Raw genomic sequence first — 20,965 nt, 5'->3', positions numbered from 1 at the left:
ATTCTGCGGGAGGCAGCCTGTACATTCATTGATGGGCTCCACGACGCTGAGATCCATCAAAAGCTGATGCTCGGCGGGGAGCATGACCTCAGAGAGGCTCTGACGTTAGCCCTGAGGGTGAAAGCAGTGAAGAGAACAGCAGCACCGTCACCAAGAATACGAGCCGTGAGAGGCGAGGACGCGCCGGAGACCTGCGCCGTTACAGGAGAACATTAGATGCCGACGCACCAACGAGATCACCTGTTGGAGCGTGGCCACCCGCGGAGGAACTGCCGTATAGAGGCGGTCCCTGATCAGGTAAACGAGTTAGGGCCGACAACGAGAGGGGCCATGCCGAGTCACGATAGACACGGGGCGGCATTGACCATCGCCAGGCCGGACATCCAGAGAGGGAACCCCACCGCCCTTGTCTGCTGCGAACAGCCTCAGGAGATACCATCCCTGTCTTCAAGGAGGTGCTACTTCAACTGACGGAGGGATGACTCCTACAAGTCTTGGCCTTCGTCGCCGTCATCACGGATGAGGTCATCCTGGGCCTAGACGCACTATGGAAATACGAGGCAACTGTTGACGTGGGACGACGTGTATTGTGGCTCGGCAAACAAGAGGTAATGCTGCGATGCGCAGGGACGCAACCTTGAGTAGCGCGGTTAATGTTCGCCAGCAACGAAGTGATACCAGCCAACAGCGAGGTGATGGTTACGGCACGGTTAGAGGAACCTATACAAGGGGACAGCGTGCTAGTGGAACCTGGTTCACCGACCACCGATCAAGCACTCTACCTGGCCAAGCGCTCGTTCCGGCACAAAGCTGCGTGCCAGTACGAATATTGAATTCGACATCGCGGGAGCAGAGGGTACCGAGCTTGGGACTTGTGAACCAGTCACGTGCGTCGTGCCAGTGGACGACGAAGACGTACAGACCGTGGAAGCAGGCGAAAGATTGGATAAGCTCTGGAAGATTATATCTGACGCCCGGAAACATTTAGAGGCGAGACAGCTCAGGGAGGTTAAGGAACTAATCCACGAGTTTCAGGACATTTTCACTGCTACCGGAGATGAGTACGGAAAGACGGACAGAGTGAACCATCGCATTAACACCGGCGACGCCGCTCCAATCCGACAGCCACCTCATAGACTACCACTGGCGAAGAAGGTTGAAATCGACCAGATGCCAGATGACATGAAGCAGCGGGGAGTCATCGAGGAGTCGAACAGCCCGTGGTCATCGCCAGTCGTCCTGGTGAAGAAAAAGAACGGTGAACTCCGCGTTGATTACCGGAAGTTGAACGACGTTACAAAGAAGGACTGTTTCCTGTTACCTCGGATAGATGACACCCTGGACACGTTATCTGGAGCCCAGTGGTTTTCGACTCTGGACCTGAAGTCTGGATACTGGCAAGTAGCGCTCCATCCGGAAGACAAGGAGAAGACGGTGTTTTCAACCGGCCAAGGGCTCTACCAGTTCACCGTGATGCCCTTCGACCTCTGCAACGTGCCGGTGACTTTCGAGCGACTGATAGAGACAGTGCTGAGGGGGCTAACTCATGGCACTTGCCTTGTGTACCTGGACGACATAATTATTGTGCGACGGACGTTCAAAGATCACGTGGAGAACCTGCGGAAAGTGTTCGAGAGGCTACGTGGGGCTCACCTAAAGTTAAATCCCGGAAAATGACAGCTGTTCCAGGAGGTCCGCTACCTGGGCCACATTGTGTCATCGGAGGGAGTAGCCACGCATCCGGAGAAGTTAGAAGCTGTCAGGGACTGGCTGGTGCCATAGGACAAGCAAGAACTAAGGAGTTTTCTCGGCCTTTGCACGTATTACCGCAGATTTATAGCTGGCTACACAGACATCTCAAAGCCTCTTACACAGCTCACCGAGGAGAGGAGGTCTTTCAAATGGTCAAGCAAGGCGGAGGCTGCCTTCCGGAAGCTGAAGGAGTCGCTGTGTACTGCACCCATCTTCGGGAGAATTTCATCGTAGAGACCGACACCAGCAACGCGGGAATTGGTGGGGTACTGTCACAAGCGCAAGACGGCCAGGAGAAGGTGATCGCCTGTTTCAGCAAGACGTTGTCAAAAGCTGAGAGAAGTTACTGCGTGACGCGTCAGGAATTGCTGGCCATCGTGAAGACCTTGGAGCACTTCCACAAGTATCTGTATGGGCAGCCTTTCCACCTGCGCACCGACCACTCCGCATTGATCTGGCTCCTAAGCTTCAGAAACCTGGAAGGACAGACAGCTCACTGGGTGCAACGCCTTCAGGAGTACGACTTCACCATCGAGCACCGACAAGGAAAGAAGCACTGCAATGCCGGAAAGTGGAGTGACAGGCAGGCATCGTAGACGTCCGGTCCGTGAGGGCCACCGCCGTTGAAGGATGGGATCGAGACGCCCTCAGGAGGGAGCAGCTGAAGGACGACGACATTGGGCTGATCTTACGAGAAGTAGAGTCCGGGCAGAGGCCTGAATGGAAAGACATCGCCGAACACAGTCCAACCTATAAGGCGTACTGGGCCCAGTGCTTGTCTCTCATGGTTAGTGACGGGGTACTTACCCGCACATGGGCGATGGAAAGAAGCACATTGCACAGCTGATAATCCCCAGGAGCATGAGAAAAGAGGTGCTGACTGAGTTACATGCGGGCGCTACTGCTGGCCACTTGGGAGAGAATAAAACACTGGATCGTGCCCGACAGCGTTATTACTGAGTGCACTTGAGGAACGATGTTGAGAGGATGTGCCAGCTGTGTGACACCTGCACGGCGAGCTGGAGCCCACGTACTAGGAGTAAGCGCCAAATGATGCAGTACAACGTTGGAGCACCATTCGAGAGGATCGCCATTGATGTCGCTGGACCATTCCCCGAATCTGACGCCGGGAACCGTTACCTACTCCTGGCTATGGACTACTTCACCAAGTGGCCGGAGGTCTACGCCATCCCGAACCAAGAGGCATCGACAGTGGCCGACGTCTTGGTCAAGAAATTCTTCTGTCGATTCGGTGTGCTGAGGGAACTTCATAGCGACCAAAGCAGAAACTTTGAGTCCAAGTTGATGCAAGAGGTTCTGCAACGCTTAGGAGTGCAGAAGACGCATACGACGCCTCTTCACCCTCAGTCAGATGGTATGGTAGAGCGTTTTGTGAAAACCGTCGAGGAGCACCTCAGGAAGGTGGTTTCAGAGCACCAGAAGAACTGTGACGAGAGGGTCCCCTTCGTCTTGATGGCCTCTCGAGCGTCCACCCATGAGACGACGGGCATGACACCTGCCAACATGGTCTTCGGAAGGGAGCTCCGCCTGCCATGCGATCTAATGTTCAGGTCTGCACCAGACCAGCAGCAACCAGTGACAGACTATGCATGGGAGTTGGGGGATCGGCTCAACGACATCCACAATTATGCCCAACATCATCTAAGGGTAGCCAGCGACCGGATGAAAGCCCGCTATGACATGCTTGCGAACTCTGCGGGTTTCCAGGAAGGTGACAGAGTGTGGCTGTACCGTCCGGTGCGGACGGAAGGGAAGTCACCGAAACTGCAGCCACAATGGGAAGGCCCATATACAATTGTCACCAGGAGCAACGACGTCGTCTACCAGATCTGGCGTCCTCCCTGAGGGAATATGATGGTTGTTCACCTGGATCGCTTGGCACCATATCGTGGAGCAGCTCGGGAAGAGCAGCCTTGAGGAGGGGGCAGTGTAATGGTTATAGCGTCCACCATGCTAACTGGCAGTGGGCCCGGCCCGGCACCGTATAGGCCCACCCCTTACGCTTCAACTGCGCCAATCACGAGCAGCACTTAAGTGCTAGGCCAGCCCCACTCACTTCCGCCTGCGGTCCCGTAACAGAGGAGTGTGGAAATAACTCCACGATTAATCTGGAGTGTTCCATCTCGCGAGATTCCTGGATCCATCGAGCATCCGGACTATTCTAGAAGGGCCAGCGCAGATATATGAGAGGAATGACCTGCCTGGAGTTAGTGAGAGTTAGACTGAGTTAGAAGTTGGTGTGGTTAAGTGTCGTGAGCAACTGCCAGTGTAGTGGAGTATGTGAACTGCCGTGATTATCGGACTAGTGTGCTACAGTGCGGACTGTTGGCGAAGGAGAGAACGTGTAGCCGTGCGACGCGGGACCTTGTGTGTGAGTGTAAAACAGTGTAGTGTGAGAATTAGTGAGAAACGAAGGGAGAGAGAGCGTGCGAACTGCGTAAGTGTGTGTTATGAGCAAAAGTTGTTTTTTTTTGCTAGGGGCTTTACGTCGCACCAACACAGATAGGTCTTATGGCGACAATGGGATAGAAAAGGCCTAGGAGTTGTTAGGAAGCGGCCGTGGCCTTAATTGAGGTACAGCCCCAGCATTTGCCTGGTGTGAAAATGGGAAACCACGGAAAAACATCTTCAGGGCTGCCGATAGTGGAATTCGAACCTACTATCTCCCGGATGCAAGCAAAAGTTGTGTGTAGTCTTGTGTAGTTTAGTGCGTAGCTAATAAATCTTAGAATTGAAGCTACCAGTCTAGTGTTAATTGATCCTACTACCCCGCCAACTCGTTACAATACGGTACTTACGAGCTATTGATAGGGATTGGTCATCAAAAATAAATCCAGTAACCCATGATCTTCAATCTCATGGCAATTTCAATGAAAAATTCATATTATTCAAGTGGCTTAAGGTAATTGTAGCTAATATAACAAGTTATTAGTGACATATATAGTCTTTAATGTCTTCTTAATAATAACTTATGACTAATAAGGACTTAGAATTTTCATCGATGGTATTCCCTACAAACCTATACAAGACTGATCGAATTTTATGAGATAATAGACTCGAGTTGCAATTTAATAATGAAGCTACCATAACTATTTAGGATAATCTCACTCATTTCCAAAGTAGATATTGAATATGTTGTCGATTATATTTTACTTTAGAAGATATTAAATGATATGTAGCCAATGAATGAATGCTACACAGGAATGAAATTACTGTAATCTTATTCTGTATGCGTCTATTTTATGAAGACAGATCAAAGCAATCGTTCTTAATATCAGGAAGCTAGTTCATGAATAAGTGAGACAAATTTTTGTTAAGAAGAATTAATCTCGTTTAACAAGTCCAGTCCACGCAGACTTGTAAAATGTGATCTATATAATTTTAAAATGAAACGTAAAAGCTAAGCTGAATTAACTACCCTTGTTCAATGAATATTGTGACCATTTCTATGATTAGAAAAAGAAAAATTGGACAAATAATTTAAAAGATATTTCAATTTTGTCAATAATTTCAAACTTCAAGCAAATCATATATTAAATTTATCCATCATATATATCTCTTGAATAAATGACATTTAGTAAGATATAACTTATTATCATTTATAGATTTTAGTATAGTATGTAAGTTATGATTATGGCAGTGTTAATATATAAACCAATACCACAATTGTTAAGCGATAGAGACATCTGTCAGATTTATCTTGGGTGAATGGAAGCGTTGCGTTGAATAATCCTCTCTGAATTCACGGTAAAAAAATTACATATTATTTCTTACAAACCCTGAGATGCCTACCGACCCTAACCGTGGATTTCTTTGATGCCAGGAGACTTGGACTCGGGAAACGGTGCACTAACTTGCGTTGCACCAGCTTGCCTCAAGGAAAATTTGTATGAAATCTTGTGCTTTGAACACTTATAATTTTTCACTTAATAAAATTATCACTCAAACATTTGAAACACTATAACTCTTGCCACTGTTACATGGTCATATAAATCTAAATCGATATGCAATGTCCTTGCTCTCGGAGGTCACAGATTCGAGACTCGCTCGAATCCATTCGCTCGGCACTGAGACATGAAAGGGGGCGCGTCACGACACGCGACACTGAAACCATACTTTATTCGGGGTCTTACCAGAGACTTATATGCCCTCTCCTTTTCATCCTTACTACAACCCCTAAATACCCTCACAAGCATGTGCAGAGATCTGTACCCTTTATTTACAATCCCATTTATTTGATTAACCCAATGAAGATCATTCCTTATATCTTTTTTTTTTTTTTTGCTAGTTGTTTTACGTCGCATTGACACAGATAGGTCTTACGGCGACGATGGGACAGGAAAGGGCTAGGAGTGGGAAGGAAGCGGCCGTGGCCTTAATTAAGGTACAGCCCCAGCATTTGCCTGGTGTGAAAATGGGAAACCACGGAAAACAATTTTCAGGGCTGCCGACAGTGGAGTTCGAACCTACTATCTCCCGAATACTGGATACTGGCCGCACTTAAGCGACTGCAGCTATCGAGCTCGGTATTTCTTATATTAACACCTAGGTACTTACAATGATTCCCAAAAGGAATTTTCACCCCATCACCGCAGTGATTAAAACTGAGAGGGATTTTCTTAGTTGTGAAACTCACAACCAGACTTTTAACCCCATTCATGATCATACCGTTGCTTACTTTCCATCTCACAACATTAACGAGGTCATTTTGAAGTTTTTCACAATCTTGTTACTTGTTTATTACTCTATACAGAATATCATCTGCAAAAAGCCTTATCTCTGATTCCACTTCTTTACACATATCATTGATACATATAAGAAAACTTAAAGGTCCAATAATACTGCCTTGAGGAATTCCCCTCTTAATTATTACAGGGCCAGATAAAGCTTTGCCTACTCTAATTCTCTGAGTTCTGTTTTCTAGAAATATAGCCACTCATTCAGTCACTCTTTTGTCTAGCCCAGTTGCACTCATTTTTGCCAGTAGTCTCCCATGATCTACTCTATCAAGTGTCTTAGATAAGTCAGTCGCAATACGGTCCATTTGACCTCCTGAATCCAAGACATCTGTTTTATCTTGCTTGAATCCTACAAGTTAAGCATCAGTGGAATAACCTTTCCTAAACCTGAACTGCCTTCTATCGAACCAGTTATTACTTTTGAAAACATCTCTAATGTAATCAGAAAGAATGCTTTTCCACACCTTACATGCAATGTATGTCAAACTCACTGGCCTGGAATTTTCAGCGTCATGCCTATCACCCTTTCCTTTATACACAGGGGCTACTATAGCAACTCTCCATTCATTTTGTATAGCTCTTTCATGCAAACAATAATCAAATAAATGCTTCAGATATGGTACTCTATCCCAACCAATTGTCTTTAGTATATCCTCAGAAATCTTATCACTTCCAGCTGCTTTTCTAGTTTTCAACTTTTGTATCTTTTTTAAATGTCATTGTTATCATAGGTAAATTTTAAGGCTTCTTCAGCATTAGTCACCTCCTCTATCTGGACATTATCCTTGTAACCAACAATCTGTATACCGCTGACTGAAAACTTCTGCCTTTTGAAGATCCTCACATACACACTGCCCTTGTTCATTAATGATTCCTGGAATGTCCTTCTTGGAACCTGTTTCTGCCTCAACAGCGGGTTTAGCGTCGAGCATTATGATAAATAATAAGGTAATCATAGAAATGAATAGTTTCTCTTTGTTGGGATTAACTATCGGTAAAAGTGACTCAGACAGTCCAGAAATTTGCCAAAGACTTGCTCGTGGAAGAGCGGCATTCAATGGCCTGGATAAGTTCTTCAAGTATTCAGATGTAACTTTGCATGCCAAAGTCAGAATAGTTAAGGCATTAGTATTTCTCACAGCTACATATGATTGTGAAGGCTGAGCCGTAAGGGAGCATTACAATTAAGAAGGTGACAGTTGTCCACACACGTGGACCAAGACGTGCTAGACCCAGGTCAACCAACCTCTCAGGGGTATAAGTGTGGTATATTGCACAAAGAATAATAAACTAGAAATTGTATTCCACTTTTACAGTGCTGTTTTGAAAATAGTCATGCCAGCCACACTGTGTTGGACACAACAGGTCATTTCTTCAAACTACTGAATGAAACAGACGAAGAGAAGGGAAAGCAAAACTGAATGGATATGAAGTGCAGAATCACATAGATTGAGCACGGAATAATCGCTTGGTCAAAATCAGGTGAAGCTTATAAAAAGCATTAGGAAGCATATTCCCAAAGTACAGAAAATGAAAGGGAAGGCAAGATTTAAATACAGATAGCCTGTTGTATGTAGACATGCATCAAGGAGTAGAGCCAGAAAGTAGCAACATCCCAAGAGACCAAAGGAAAATTAGAACTCTCCGCTCTCGTATCAGCACTATAGCACAGACAATGAAAAGGTGATAGAAGCTGATATTTATGTATCCCACAGCAGGGTGATATAACATGTAGGTAAGGTTGAGAAGGGAAGATTTTTTTTTTGCTAGTGTTTTTATGTCACACCGACACAGATAGGTCTTATGGTGATGATGGAATAGGAGTTTGCCTGGTATGAAAATGGGAAACCACGGAAAACCATTTTCAGGGCTGCCGACGGTGGAATTTGAACCCACTATCTCCCGGATGCAAGCTCACAGCCACACGCCCCTGACCGCACGGCCAACTCGCCTCATAGAAAATCTTCTAGATGCAGCAAGAGCGAGAAAGTAATGATGTAATTGCATACAGGAATCAACTGATATGTGATTAGTAGAATCTGGGCTGTAGTGCATAGGAAGAGGAGTTAAAAACAAGGAAAGACTATGAAGATAGAGTTCTAGATACGTAATTTAGAAAAATGGCATTGGAAGGTGAGAATAGCATTACACCATATCTTGGAAGTGTTTATAAAGAGATAGTTTACTGTACTCAGTTGCTGTGAGCTGATGGCTTATATGCACATAGCTCTAAAGTAAAGAAATGGAAACATTATTTACCTGTCTTAGTATATCCATTAAAAACTGAGACATGTCCAGTTGGTTCCTGTTTCTTTGTTTGTTAATCATGTTGTTTCAAATTTTAGGAGTTCTTTGAGAATCCAGCATTCCGTGCTGATGGGCTTAAAATCTACCCAACACTAGTAATTCGAGGCACAGGCTTGTATGAATTGTGGAAGACTGGCCGTTACAAGAGCTATCCTCCAAATACCTTGGTCGATCTCATAGCTCGTATATTGGCCTTGGTGCCTCCTTGGACTAGAGTGTACAGAGTGCAGCGCGACATCCCTATGCCTCTCGTCAGGTAAGCAAGAAATTTTCCAATAGCACGTGCTCCATAACATGTTGTTACATATCATATTCTGTCCTTCATTTAGAACAATAGAACAATTATGAATTATTCACCTAAACTATGTTTAAGTTAGAAGACATTTCTCTCCCTACTTAATTTGTTATGTTCATTCAATGTCTTCTTAAACAAACATTTAAGAACACCTCTTTCCTGTTTGCCGATCATGAGAAGACAAAGTTTTTGAACATGAATCCGGGTCTACCAACTGCAAAAGCTTTCCCTAAGATCCACAAGGCTGATGCCCCATTCGCCCGATCATTAATTACAGACCCAGCCCAATATACAAATTAGCCCAATTCATTCAGAAATTTCTAAAGAATCATTATAAGTTTTTATCAAGTAAATCTATTAAAAGCACTATAGAGCTAATTGAGAAATTGAACAATTTTGAAATTCAACCACACCATTCTTTACATTCTTTCGATATTGTCAACATGTACCCTAGCATTAATACCAAAAAATTATTTCTCATTATTGAAAGAAACTTGAATACATATAGTCACCTAAGTAAATTTGAGATTCTTGATTTAAGGCTGTCTTAAAATTGGTAGTCAATAACAGTTTTTTCACATTCGACAATATAATATACCAACAAGATGGGTTGGGAATGCGATCACCGTCCTCGGAGAGCTTGGCAGAGATATACTTAGATTTTTTGGAACACACTTTAATCGATAACAACGATAATTTCAAGAATGTACTATTTTTGGCAAGATATGTGGATGACGCATTGGCAATTTTAGATGATAGGATTGACAATGAATCCTCCACTTTAAATAATCTCAACAAGATTGATCCCCATATTAAATTCACTCTTGAAACTGAATCCAAGAAATCAAGCAGCTTTCTAGATACAACAATAAGCAGACTACCTTGTTCTTTGTCTTATATGATTTACAGGAAACCCACACAAACAGCTACTACCATAAGACAAGATTCCTCACACCCACAATCACATAAGTGTGCCTCTTACAACAGTATGGTTAACCGTGCTTTCAAAATATCTTTATCCAAAGATAATTTAAATAAAGAACTTAATATCATCCGCTCCATTGCTAAATTTAATGGTTACAGCTGATTTTTATTGAATGAATAATCAATAAATTTAAACACCGACCAAATACAATTCTCATTAAATGACAGTCCTAAACCAGCAGCTTATTCTACCTTCACCTTCAATAAAGACGTCTACAGTATTGCCAATATCTTCAGAAAACATAATTCCAAAATTTCCTTTCGAACTATTAATAGAAACATGGAGGTGATATAAAACTCCAATTCATTAAACAGAACTGACATCTTTTCAAGGTCAGGCATATACTGTTTTAAATGCAATACCTTTAATTATTCTTACATAGAGCAAACAGGATGCAACTTCGAAATTAGATACTGAGAACATGTTAACGCAATAAAATACAATCAATTTTTAGCAATAGAGCAACACATGCAAGACGTAACACATAATTTCACTACATTAGACCAAGATATTGAAATTATCAGTATTCTAAACAAAGGCCCTCTTCTTGATATCACTGAAAATTGTTTAATACACCTTGATCAATTTTTTAATCCTAACCAAAACCTTAATGACTTGTCTGAGAAACCAAACATCCTTTTTGACTTCCTTATCTTAGTTTTCAAAAGCTTCAAGTTGACAAGTAGGCGGTCGATCTTTTATGTCATACACAACACCTTCTCGCACTACTTGCCCCTACCACAACGCCCCCATCGTCCACCTTAGACAACTCCCCTTACTTCCTCATCCCCCCTCCCTCTCCTACCTCTGCTCAATTTCTGTTCTTACTTCCTCTTATACTTCACGGCAAGCTAAACAAAGTGAACCTCATAGTATTACTTATCTTACCCTGCTTTTTCCCCTGTTTTCTATTTCTAACTTAATTTCCTTTTTCTGTGGATCTCAAAAATCCACATTCAAACTGTTAAGTTCACATCCTACAATATACAGTAGGAGTTTTTATATATTTCTATCCACCTTTAGAAGTGTAAATAAGCTGCATCCTTCAAGATCTTTTTAACCTCAAGATCTAATATATTGACTTCAACGCTCGCAGCAGGAGTGCTCAAGACCATCACATTGTTTACTAACTCCACAAAAATTTTATCTTCATGAAAAAGTGTTACATTTTACTTGTATCCTTCAGTTCTTTTAACACTCACAGCAAGAGTGTAAAAAACTATATGAACATCAAATAATTTCTTCATGAAAGTGCTATGTTTTACAGTTATCCTTTAATGTGTTTTTTGTGTGTTGATAATTGTATACTTCTTGCCCTGTTTTTTCAAGCAGTTGATGATGGCACCAAATATGTGCCGAAACCAGTCCCGAATTAAACATGTTGTAACATAAGTTTGTTCAATTGTATATCAGTGTGTTGAATAGGTGGAACCTCTTAACCCTCTTTTTAACATTGTGATTCTCAGTTCAGTATGGAACAATTATGAAGTTTTTAACTTTAAACAACAACCCACTCTCTGCAAACAATGTAGCACCTTTTGGCGATTGTGTACACATAATAATAATAATAAATAATAATAATAATAATAATAATAATAATAATAATAATAATAATAATAATAATAATAATAATAATAAACAAAAGAGAAAGAATGTGAAATCTGAAAAATCTGAAATTAAATCCAAATTAACGCCCTGTTCGTGTTGCAAAAACTTTAACTTACAGGTCTAACAAATGACAACTATGGAAGGATATGAAAAAATTGGAAGTAACCCTACTAGGCCATGAGATCGTATCTCGTTGTGGGGAAAGGAAAGCATGCAGCAAACACCCTTGAAACAATATAATTATTAACAAAAGAAGAGAATACAAATGAAATAAAACAAATGATATTTAAATAAATTTATAAAACACAAACGGTAATCTTCCGACGATATGGATAAACTTGAACATAGAAGTTGACACTGCATGACGGGAGGCAATCCAAAAAGGAAACAAATCTTTACATTACATTGTTAATCAAGAAAAGGAAGTTAAATTTAAATTTAGTTACAAATACTGAACAAGTAAAGAGACTTGCCTCCAACTACAAAATGCTATGACTGCCCATCGAAACGCAGTCATTCAGAAACCCAAAATTGGTGAATGTGGAAGTCTAGAGGAAACTGCAATACGCAAAATAAATTTTACATTATCACAGAAATTTACTTTAAATGAGAAAGGGCCGAAACACAAGAAAGAATTTAACTTAAATCAAATATAAGATGATAGCGCTTACGTAGAGAGATTGGGGACCCCCAGACGGGGTAGACCCCGACCGCAACTGACTTAGCACACGAGGGCGAAACGCAGGCAACCAAGAATGAGTTAGCTGGAAAATTTATAATGTCCAATAACGGACCATTATATTGGTATTATAAATTTACTCATTCAGGACAAATATTTTAGGTTCCCTATGGGAATCAACATCTATATCATCTAATGGCCAGGCAGGCATGTATTTTTGGAAATGAGACATAGCTCTCATAGTGCATTGGCACTGCTGGTGGCTTCAAATAGCCTATGCAGTGGCCTCCATGGTATGCACTAGCCTTGCGTCTTGGGTGGTGTGCTAAGTCCCAACTGATGAGCCTAACTTAGCACACGAGGGCGAAACGCAGGCAACCAAGAATGAGTTAGCTGGAAAATTTATAATGTCCAATAACGGACCATTATATTGGTATTATAAATTTACTCATTCAGGACAAATATTTTAGGTTCCCTATGGGAATCAACATCTATATCATCTAATGGCCAGGCAGGCATGTATTTTTGGAAATGAGACATAGCTCTCATAGTGCATTGGCACTGCTGGTGGCTTCAAATAGCCTATGCAGTGGCCTCCATGGTATGCACTAGCCTTGCGTCTTGGGTGGTGTGCTAAGTCCCAACTGATGAGCCTAACTTAGCACACGAGGGCGAAACGCAGGCAACCAAGAATGAGTTAGCTGGAAAATTTATAATGTCCAATAACAGACCATTATATTGGTATTATAAATTTACTCATTCAGGACAAATATTTTAGGTTCCCTATGGGAATCAACATCTATATCATCTAATGGCCAGGCAGGCATGTATTTTTGGAAATGAGACATAGCTCTCATAGTGCATTGGCACTGCTGGTGGCTTCAAATAGCCTATGCAGTGGCCTCCATGGTATGCACTAGCCTTGCGTCTTGGGTGGTGTGCTAAGTCCCAACTGATGAGCCTAACTTAGCACACGAGGGCGAAACGCAGGCAACCAAGAATGAGTTAGCTGAAAAATTTATAATGTCCAATAACGGACCATTATATTGGTATTATAAATTTACTCATTCAGGACAAATATTTTAGGTTCCCTATGGGAATCAACATCTATATCATCTAATGGCCAGGCAGGCATGTATTTTTGGAAATGAGACATAGCTCTCATAGTGCATTGGCACTGCTGGTGGCTTCAAATAGCCTATGCAGTGGCCTCCATGGTATGCACTAGCCTTGCGTCTTGGGTGGTGTGCTAAGTCCCAACTGATGAGCCTAACTTAGCACACGAGGGCGAAACGCAGGCAACCAAGAATGAGTTAGCTGGAAAATTTATAATGTCCAATAACGGACCATTATATTGGTATTATTGGGCTCGCTAGGTCGGTCCATTGGAAAAGACTCAGAACACACACATCGCACACACGAAGCCAGTGGAGGCCGGAAATGGACTGATCACGAAGTAACCAATAGGGGCACAGAATTTCCCCAAATCTCTATATTCATCAATTAAAATGGTTATTATTCCAGCCAATAAACATACACTTCCTTACACGGACAAGTTCTAGAGAGTTCAGTTGCGAAACCTAGCAATTTCATAATTAGAAATCTACACATGCTGTTACAAGCTGCCTCAAAAGTTTATTACCAATATTAAATGCTCCTTTACTCAACATTACCAAATTCCTTAAAACAAGCATTCATCAAAATCAACTTTCACATTCTTCGTACATCGAAATATCTTCATAATTAATAGCTCATATTTTCCTAACATATAATTTCTTCAAATTACATTTTAAAAAACAATTTTTTCTTTAGAGTCCATTTTCTTCATAAATCTAAATATTAATAATAGTAATAAAAATGTTTTCCAATCCTAAATAATTTCTTCGATGGAAATAATTTTGCACTCAGTTAATTTTGCAGTTCAAAGGGTCCAATTTAAACCATAAATGAATACTTCCCAAAACTAAATTACGTTTCTGATTATTCCAAGTCTTGGCTGTCCGACCACAGGTGACACATTAGTTTATACATATCTGATTTGTTTCTCTATGTTTTTCTAGTATTAAGCTGTCATTACTAAATATTCCCAATATAATTCTGTATACTGTGCATCACTTCACTGTAAATCTTGTCTTATGAGTAGAGTATCTCCTATTACTATAGTTCATTTTCACTAATAATATTAATTCTCTTATAATTTAAAAACTATGTACTGTACATCAATTTATTGTAAATTATGTCTTATGAGTAGAGTATTTCCTACTATTGTAGTCCTTTTCCACAGATAATATTAATTAATGCACTTATTAAAATTTAAAAAACAAATTATGGTTGTACAGGAAGATATTTTGTTTGTCAGTGAGACAGACTCATTTTATTTATTTTGTTTTGTTCTGTTCTCTTCTTTGTCCAACCTTTTTATGTTATTTTTAAAAATGTTCTATATATGTACTATGTACTGCCTTTTTTAAGTGGAGGCAATCTCTCTACAAGGCAATGTTTAAATAAATAAATAAATAAGTGGTAGAAAAACTCTGACTGAGGTAAACATCTACCTGTAAAACCTCGGCTTGACATTGCCTTCTGTCATCAAAATGAGGAATTGAAATCAGTTGTAAAAGAAGACCTTGAAGAAGAAAAGCATTGATTGAGGAAATTATGTAGCCATAAAACTGGTCTGGGTGACCACAACTCGACAGCGCTTTCTCTCATTGAAATGAGGAAGGGAGTTCAGCTGTAAAACTTGAGTCTGGAGAAAAAAAACATTGATTGTGATAGACATCTACCTATAAAACTAGTCTGGATGAGGTGGTGGTTGTAATTATTGAAGAGGAAGTACAACTGGGCAGCCATCGTCTGTTAACACTAATCAGAGGAGAAAAATGGAAGGGGGCTGACACTTGGAAAAATGAAGGTATTGGACAAAGAAAGACAAGGGCCACAAAGGGTAGAAAGATGGAAGACTCCTAGGCCTCATAAACCTTAATACCATTGTGGTCAGAAAAGAACAAGAGTTGACCAAGGGAGGCCAGATAGGATAGATGAAAGCAGCTTGGCCCAAGTAAGTGGAAGTCATGCCAGGACTCAGGGGCCCATGGTTGCTAACCCATGCTTCCAAGTTAAGAGTTTCTTGGGGCCCTTTTAATCACCTGTTATGACATACACGGGATACCATGGATGTTATTCTACCACTCCCAGATAGTCTGGATGACCTCAACTTGACAATCCTTTCTCACATCAAAATGTGGAAGGGAGGTCAGTCATAAAACTAGACCCTGCAGAAGAAAACCGTTGATTGAGGCAGACATCTACCCATAAAACTGGTCTGGATAACCCAGCTCAACAGCTCCTTCTCACAGAGCCGGTTCTGGTGTGATGAGTGAAGAAGCAGCCATGCATGTGCAGGAGGAGATAATTGAAACCAACTGACTTGCATGTTCTTTGAGGCAAGATAACATTGGTTCATGACTTGTAAACAAGCAGCCACACATTTTTGGGGATTTTTGATCACAACCTGGCTCACAAGTTGTTTAGAATTTTAAGAGATTATTAATCACAAATGGAGCTGTACTACGAATCTAAGTCTTAAGTTTATGACACACATGTGTTTGTTTTATTTTAATAGACATTATATAGAATATACTGAATATTTTAAGAAGAATGAGACATTTCTTATATCATTTTATTTTTATTTTCAATTGACATTTGAAGTTTTGAAAAGTTGTATCCTGTTAATGGTAAAGATTTAAGTTATTTAGATGTTGAATTATAACAGTTTGGTATTTCTAATATCCCCCTCCCATGGCACTACAGCCCTTGAATGGCCTTGGCCTACCAAGCGACCGCTGCTCAGCCTGAAGACCTGCAGATTGCGGGGTGTCACATGGTCAGCACGACGAATCCTCTCAACTGTTATTCTTGGCTTTCTAGACCAGGACCGCTATCTCACCGCTAGATAGCTCCTCAATTCTAATCACATAGGCTGAGTGGACCTCGAACCAGCCCTCAGGTCCAGGTAAAAATCCCTGATGGCCGGGAACCGAACCCGGGGCCTCCGGTTAAGAGGCAGCACGCTACCCTTAGACCACGGGGCATTGTTTGGTTGCATGTAATGTTATCAAGTCAGCAAAATATTTTTGTGAACATTTTGTTGCTGTTGAAGAGAATATAATGGTGTTCTCGAAACATGTACGACAGATTAAATGTATTAATTAAATAGTTATTTTATAGAATTGACAATCCATGAACCTACTACTCTGGCGTAGCAAGGGGAGAGGTGATATTCCCACGTGGCACGTCCCAGGTGGCGGATAGGGGGGTCCTAACCGGCTTGCCGGCGGATTTGAGGGAAATAAAATACCTCTCGCGGACCAAACACACTACCCCCTGCAGGTGGGGGACGCACATGTAGAATACACCCGCAGTATCCCCTGCCTGTCGTGTGACGCGACTAAAAGGGGCGACCAAGGCATGATTGAATTAGGACCATGAAACTACTTTTGATTCGTACCACCACGCGGAGAACACCAAGGGTCGCTTTTGCTTGCGCGTAGTACCACTATATTAGGTACGAAATAGGTTTGTGATTAGTAGCACACAGGAGCACCGTGCGGTCGGCTTTTGCAGTACCTGTGATTAGTACCACCATATGAGCAGGACCATGGGATGATAGCTACCATGGTTCTGCCTTGCCTATGATTACTACCCACTATATGAGGAACACCACGGGATAGCGGAAGGTCCCTGTGGTTAGTACTTTTATGTGATGAACACCATAGGGTTGCGTTGCCTGTAAATGGCGCTGCAATGTGAGGAAAACCCTAGGTCTGTATTATATGTCGAATTTCATAACCTGTGAGTAGCACCATAATGTGTGGAATACCGCAAGTCTCTGCTACTTTTGGTTAGTACCGCAACATGATAAATACCATGGTTCTACTTTCCTAGCGATAAGTACCGTTATGAGGGGCCGATAACTCGGATTTTGGATCCCCTTTAGACTGCAAGCATCCTCGATTCAGTATTATGCTCTAGCAGGAGTCCCTTGGTCAGTAATTCTATTGTTTTTCCGTCAGTTTCTATGAATGTAAGGTATTGCGGGTGGCATCCACTGATTGTTTTAAATTCATATCCATCCATTCATTCTTCATCCTCATGTTTTGAATTCTGGTCAGTGGAGAAGTTTGGGCTTTTGTCATTCCATTTCGTCTCATTTCGTACCATTAGGGGCTGATGACCTCGATGTTAGGCCCCTGTAAACAAGCATCATCATCAAGCATCAGAATTGACAATGTGGGCACATAACATAACCTGTTGTTTCAGTGTTGAGATTATTAGATAAAAGTCAATATGGACCAAAATAGACCAATATGGTGAAAATAATAAATGCCTTCCCTCATTGAAGTGAGATGGGGAGATTGACTGTAAAACTACACTTTGAAGATTATATAAACTTCGATTCCTATAGGGAACTTGAAATATTTGTCCTAAAAGAGTAAATTCTGTTATTGGAAATGATAAATTTTCCAGCGAATTCATTCTTGGTTGCCAGTGTTTCGCGCCAGTGTGCCAATTTGGACCGATCCGTTGGTAAATAGCACATTTACCAAGACGCATGCCTAGTGCATGTACTGTAGTAGAGGTCGCTGCACAGGCTGCTTGAAGCCTCAGGCGGTGCCAGTATGCACTACGAGAGACTTGGTCTTTTTTACAAAAATTGATGCCTAGATTTTGATTCCCATTGGGAACTTGACATATGAAATATTTGTCCTGAATGAGTAAATTCATAATTCCAATATAAGGGGTCCATTATTGGAAATGATTTGATTTCTGGGGATATACTAAAGACAATGGGTTGGGATATAGTACCATATCTGAAGTACTTATTTCATTATTGTTTGCATGAAGGAGTTATACCAAATGAATCGAGAGTTGCTATAGTAGCCCTTGTGTATAAAGGAAAGAGTGATAGACATAAAGCTGAAAATTACAGGCCAGTCAGTTTGACATGCATTGCATGTAAGCTTTGGGAAAGCATTCTTTCTGATTATATTAGACGTGTATGAAATTAATAACTGGTTTGATAGAAGGCAGTTTGGATTTAGGAAAGGTTATTCCACTGAAGCTCAACTTGTAGGATTCCAGCAAGATATAGCAGATATCTTGGATTCAGGAGGTCAAGTGGACTGTATCACGATTGACTTATCTAAGGCATTTGATAGGGTAGATCATGGGAGACTACTGGCAAAAATGAGTGTAGTTGGACTAGACAAAAGAGTGACTGAATGGATGACTAAGTTTCTAGAAAATAGAACTTAGAGTAGGCGAAGCTTTATCTGTCCCTGTAATAATTAAGAGGAGAATTCCTCAAGGCAGTATTATTGGACCTTTAAGTTTTCTTGTATGTATCAATGATATGTGTAAAGAAGTGGAATCAGAGATAAGGCCTTTTGCAGATGTTATTCTGTACAGAGTAATAAATAAGTTACAAGATTGTGAGCAACTGCAAAATGACCTCGATAATGTTGTGAGATGGACAGTAGGCAATGGTATGACGATAAACAGGGATAAAAGTCAGGTTGTGAGTTTCACAAATAGGAACCTCTCAGTTTTAATTACTGCGTTGATGGGGTGAAAGTTCCTTTTGGGGATCATTGTAAGTACCTAGGTGTTAATATAAGGAAAGATCTTCATTGGGGTAATCACATAAATATGATTGTAAAATAAAGGGTACATATCTCTGCACAGAGTTATGAGGGTATATAGGGGTTGTAGTAAGGATGTAATGGAGAGGGCATATTAGTCTCTGGTAAGATCACAACTAGAGTATGGTTCCAGTGTATGGTACCCTCACCAGGATTACTTGATTCAAGAACTGGAAAAAAAATCCAAAGAAAAGAGCTCAATTTGTTCTGGGTGATTTCCGACAAAAGAGTAGCGTTACAAAAATGTTGCAAAGTTTGTGCTGGGAAGACTTGGGAGAAAGGAGAAGAGCTGCTCGACTAAGTGGAAACTGTCACATGTTACAATCATCAAGATGACGAAATCTTAGAATTTTATAGACTCTTATCCTCAAAGGATAACCTAAACGTTTAGCTTGATCTCATGTTTTAAACTTTAAATATCTATGACCTAATCATAAGTTCTTAAGATTGAATCACAAGTCATTCTTCAAGATTTTAGACATAGCAAATGTTTGTAAATATTTGAGAGTAAACTTATTCTACCATAATTTTAAATGAATGTATTTTTATCAACTTTTCTACTATTAAGTTCTAGTTAGTAAAGCACGCTACCAATGATTCTGCCTTCTATGATATTAGTAAAATAAGTTTAAGATTGTAAAATGTACAAAGAGTTTTTAAGTCATTAGTTGTAAACATAAACCAACCTTTGATATTCTAGATTGGCTGATGATTCTCCATAAGGGAGCGAAACATGTCTCTCTTATAACTTTATATTAATGGTGAAACTCTAAATGTAATAACAATTTATTTTATTGAATAGGTGGTTTATAATAAAACATTGTTTATTGTAAATAAACAGACTTACAATACGGATTAATACATGGGGTTAGTTACTTGTAAGAATAAGTGGTATGTTCCGAGCTGTCAGTGGAGAAATGACGTGGAATGACATCAGTAGACGAAGAAGTTTGAGTTGTGTCTTTAAAAGAAGGAAAGATCACAATATGAAGATAAAGCTGGAATTCAAGAGGACAAATTGGGGCAAACATTCCTTTATAGGAAGGAGAGTTAGGGATTGGAATAACTTATCAAGGGAGATGTTCAATAAATTTCCAATTTCTTTGAAATCATTTAAGAAAAGGCTAGGAAAACAACAGATAGGAAATCTGCCACCTGGGTAACTGCTCTAAATGCACATCAGTATTTATTTATTTATTGATTGATTGATTGATTGATTGATTGATTGATTGATTGATTGATTGATTGATTGATTGATTGATTGATTGATTGATTGATTGATTGATTGATTGATTGATTTTCTAGCTAACTCATTCTTGGTTCACCCAAGTGTGTCAATTTGTGCTCATCGGTTGGCAATTAGCACACCTACCAAGATGAATGGCTAGAGCATATAGTGGAGGCCACTGCACAGGCTACTTGGCAGTGTTAGTGCTTTGTGAGAAATTTGATTTCTTTTGCAAAAATTGATGCCTGCTAGGCCATCAGATGATACAGATTCTTAATTCTCATAGAGAACTTCAATGAGTAAATTCATAATTCCAGTATAATTGGTTTATTATTGGGAATTCAGGACAATAATTTCGTAGGTCATCAGATGATATGGATTTTGATTCCCATAGGGAACTTAAAACATTTGCCCTGAGTTTCCAATAATGGACCAGTTATATTGGATAATATAATAGAATGTTTAATTCTTAAAAGAACATCATCATATTCTTTCAAATCACACTCAGATATTTAGAAATGTATAAATATTTATGTTGATTTCTGTTTAAATACTTAGTGACTTGAAATCTCCAGCATATACTGGAGTGTAGACAAGGTAGGACATCATTAAGATAAGTTCCAGATTTCACGCAGCCAACCTGACTT

At 40.7% G+C, this 20,965-nt stretch overlaps 1 protein-coding gene across 1 annotated transcript in view; it reads left to right on the top strand.

Annotated features, from left to right (window-relative positions):
• Positions 1–20,965, top strand: part of Elp3 (elongator complex protein 3) — a 164,796-nt gene that overhangs the window by 108,789 nt on the left and 35,042 nt on the right. The window contains exon 6 of the mRNA XM_067146508.2: positions 8,858–9,075. Within this exon, the coding sequence (XP_067002609.1) occupies positions 8,858–9,075 (218 nt within the window). The remainder of the gene's footprint in view (positions 1–8,857; positions 9,076–20,965) is intronic.

Source organism: Anabrus simplex, chromosome 4 (assembly GCF_040414725.1).
Source record: "Anabrus simplex isolate iqAnaSimp1 chromosome 4, ASM4041472v1, whole genome shotgun sequence".
In the NCBI taxonomy this organism is placed as follows: Eukaryota; Metazoa; Arthropoda; class Insecta; order Orthoptera; family Tettigoniidae; genus Anabrus; species Anabrus simplex.
The sequence above is the reverse complement of the archived record's forward strand: the minus strand, read 5'-3'. Positions and strand labels throughout refer to the sequence as shown.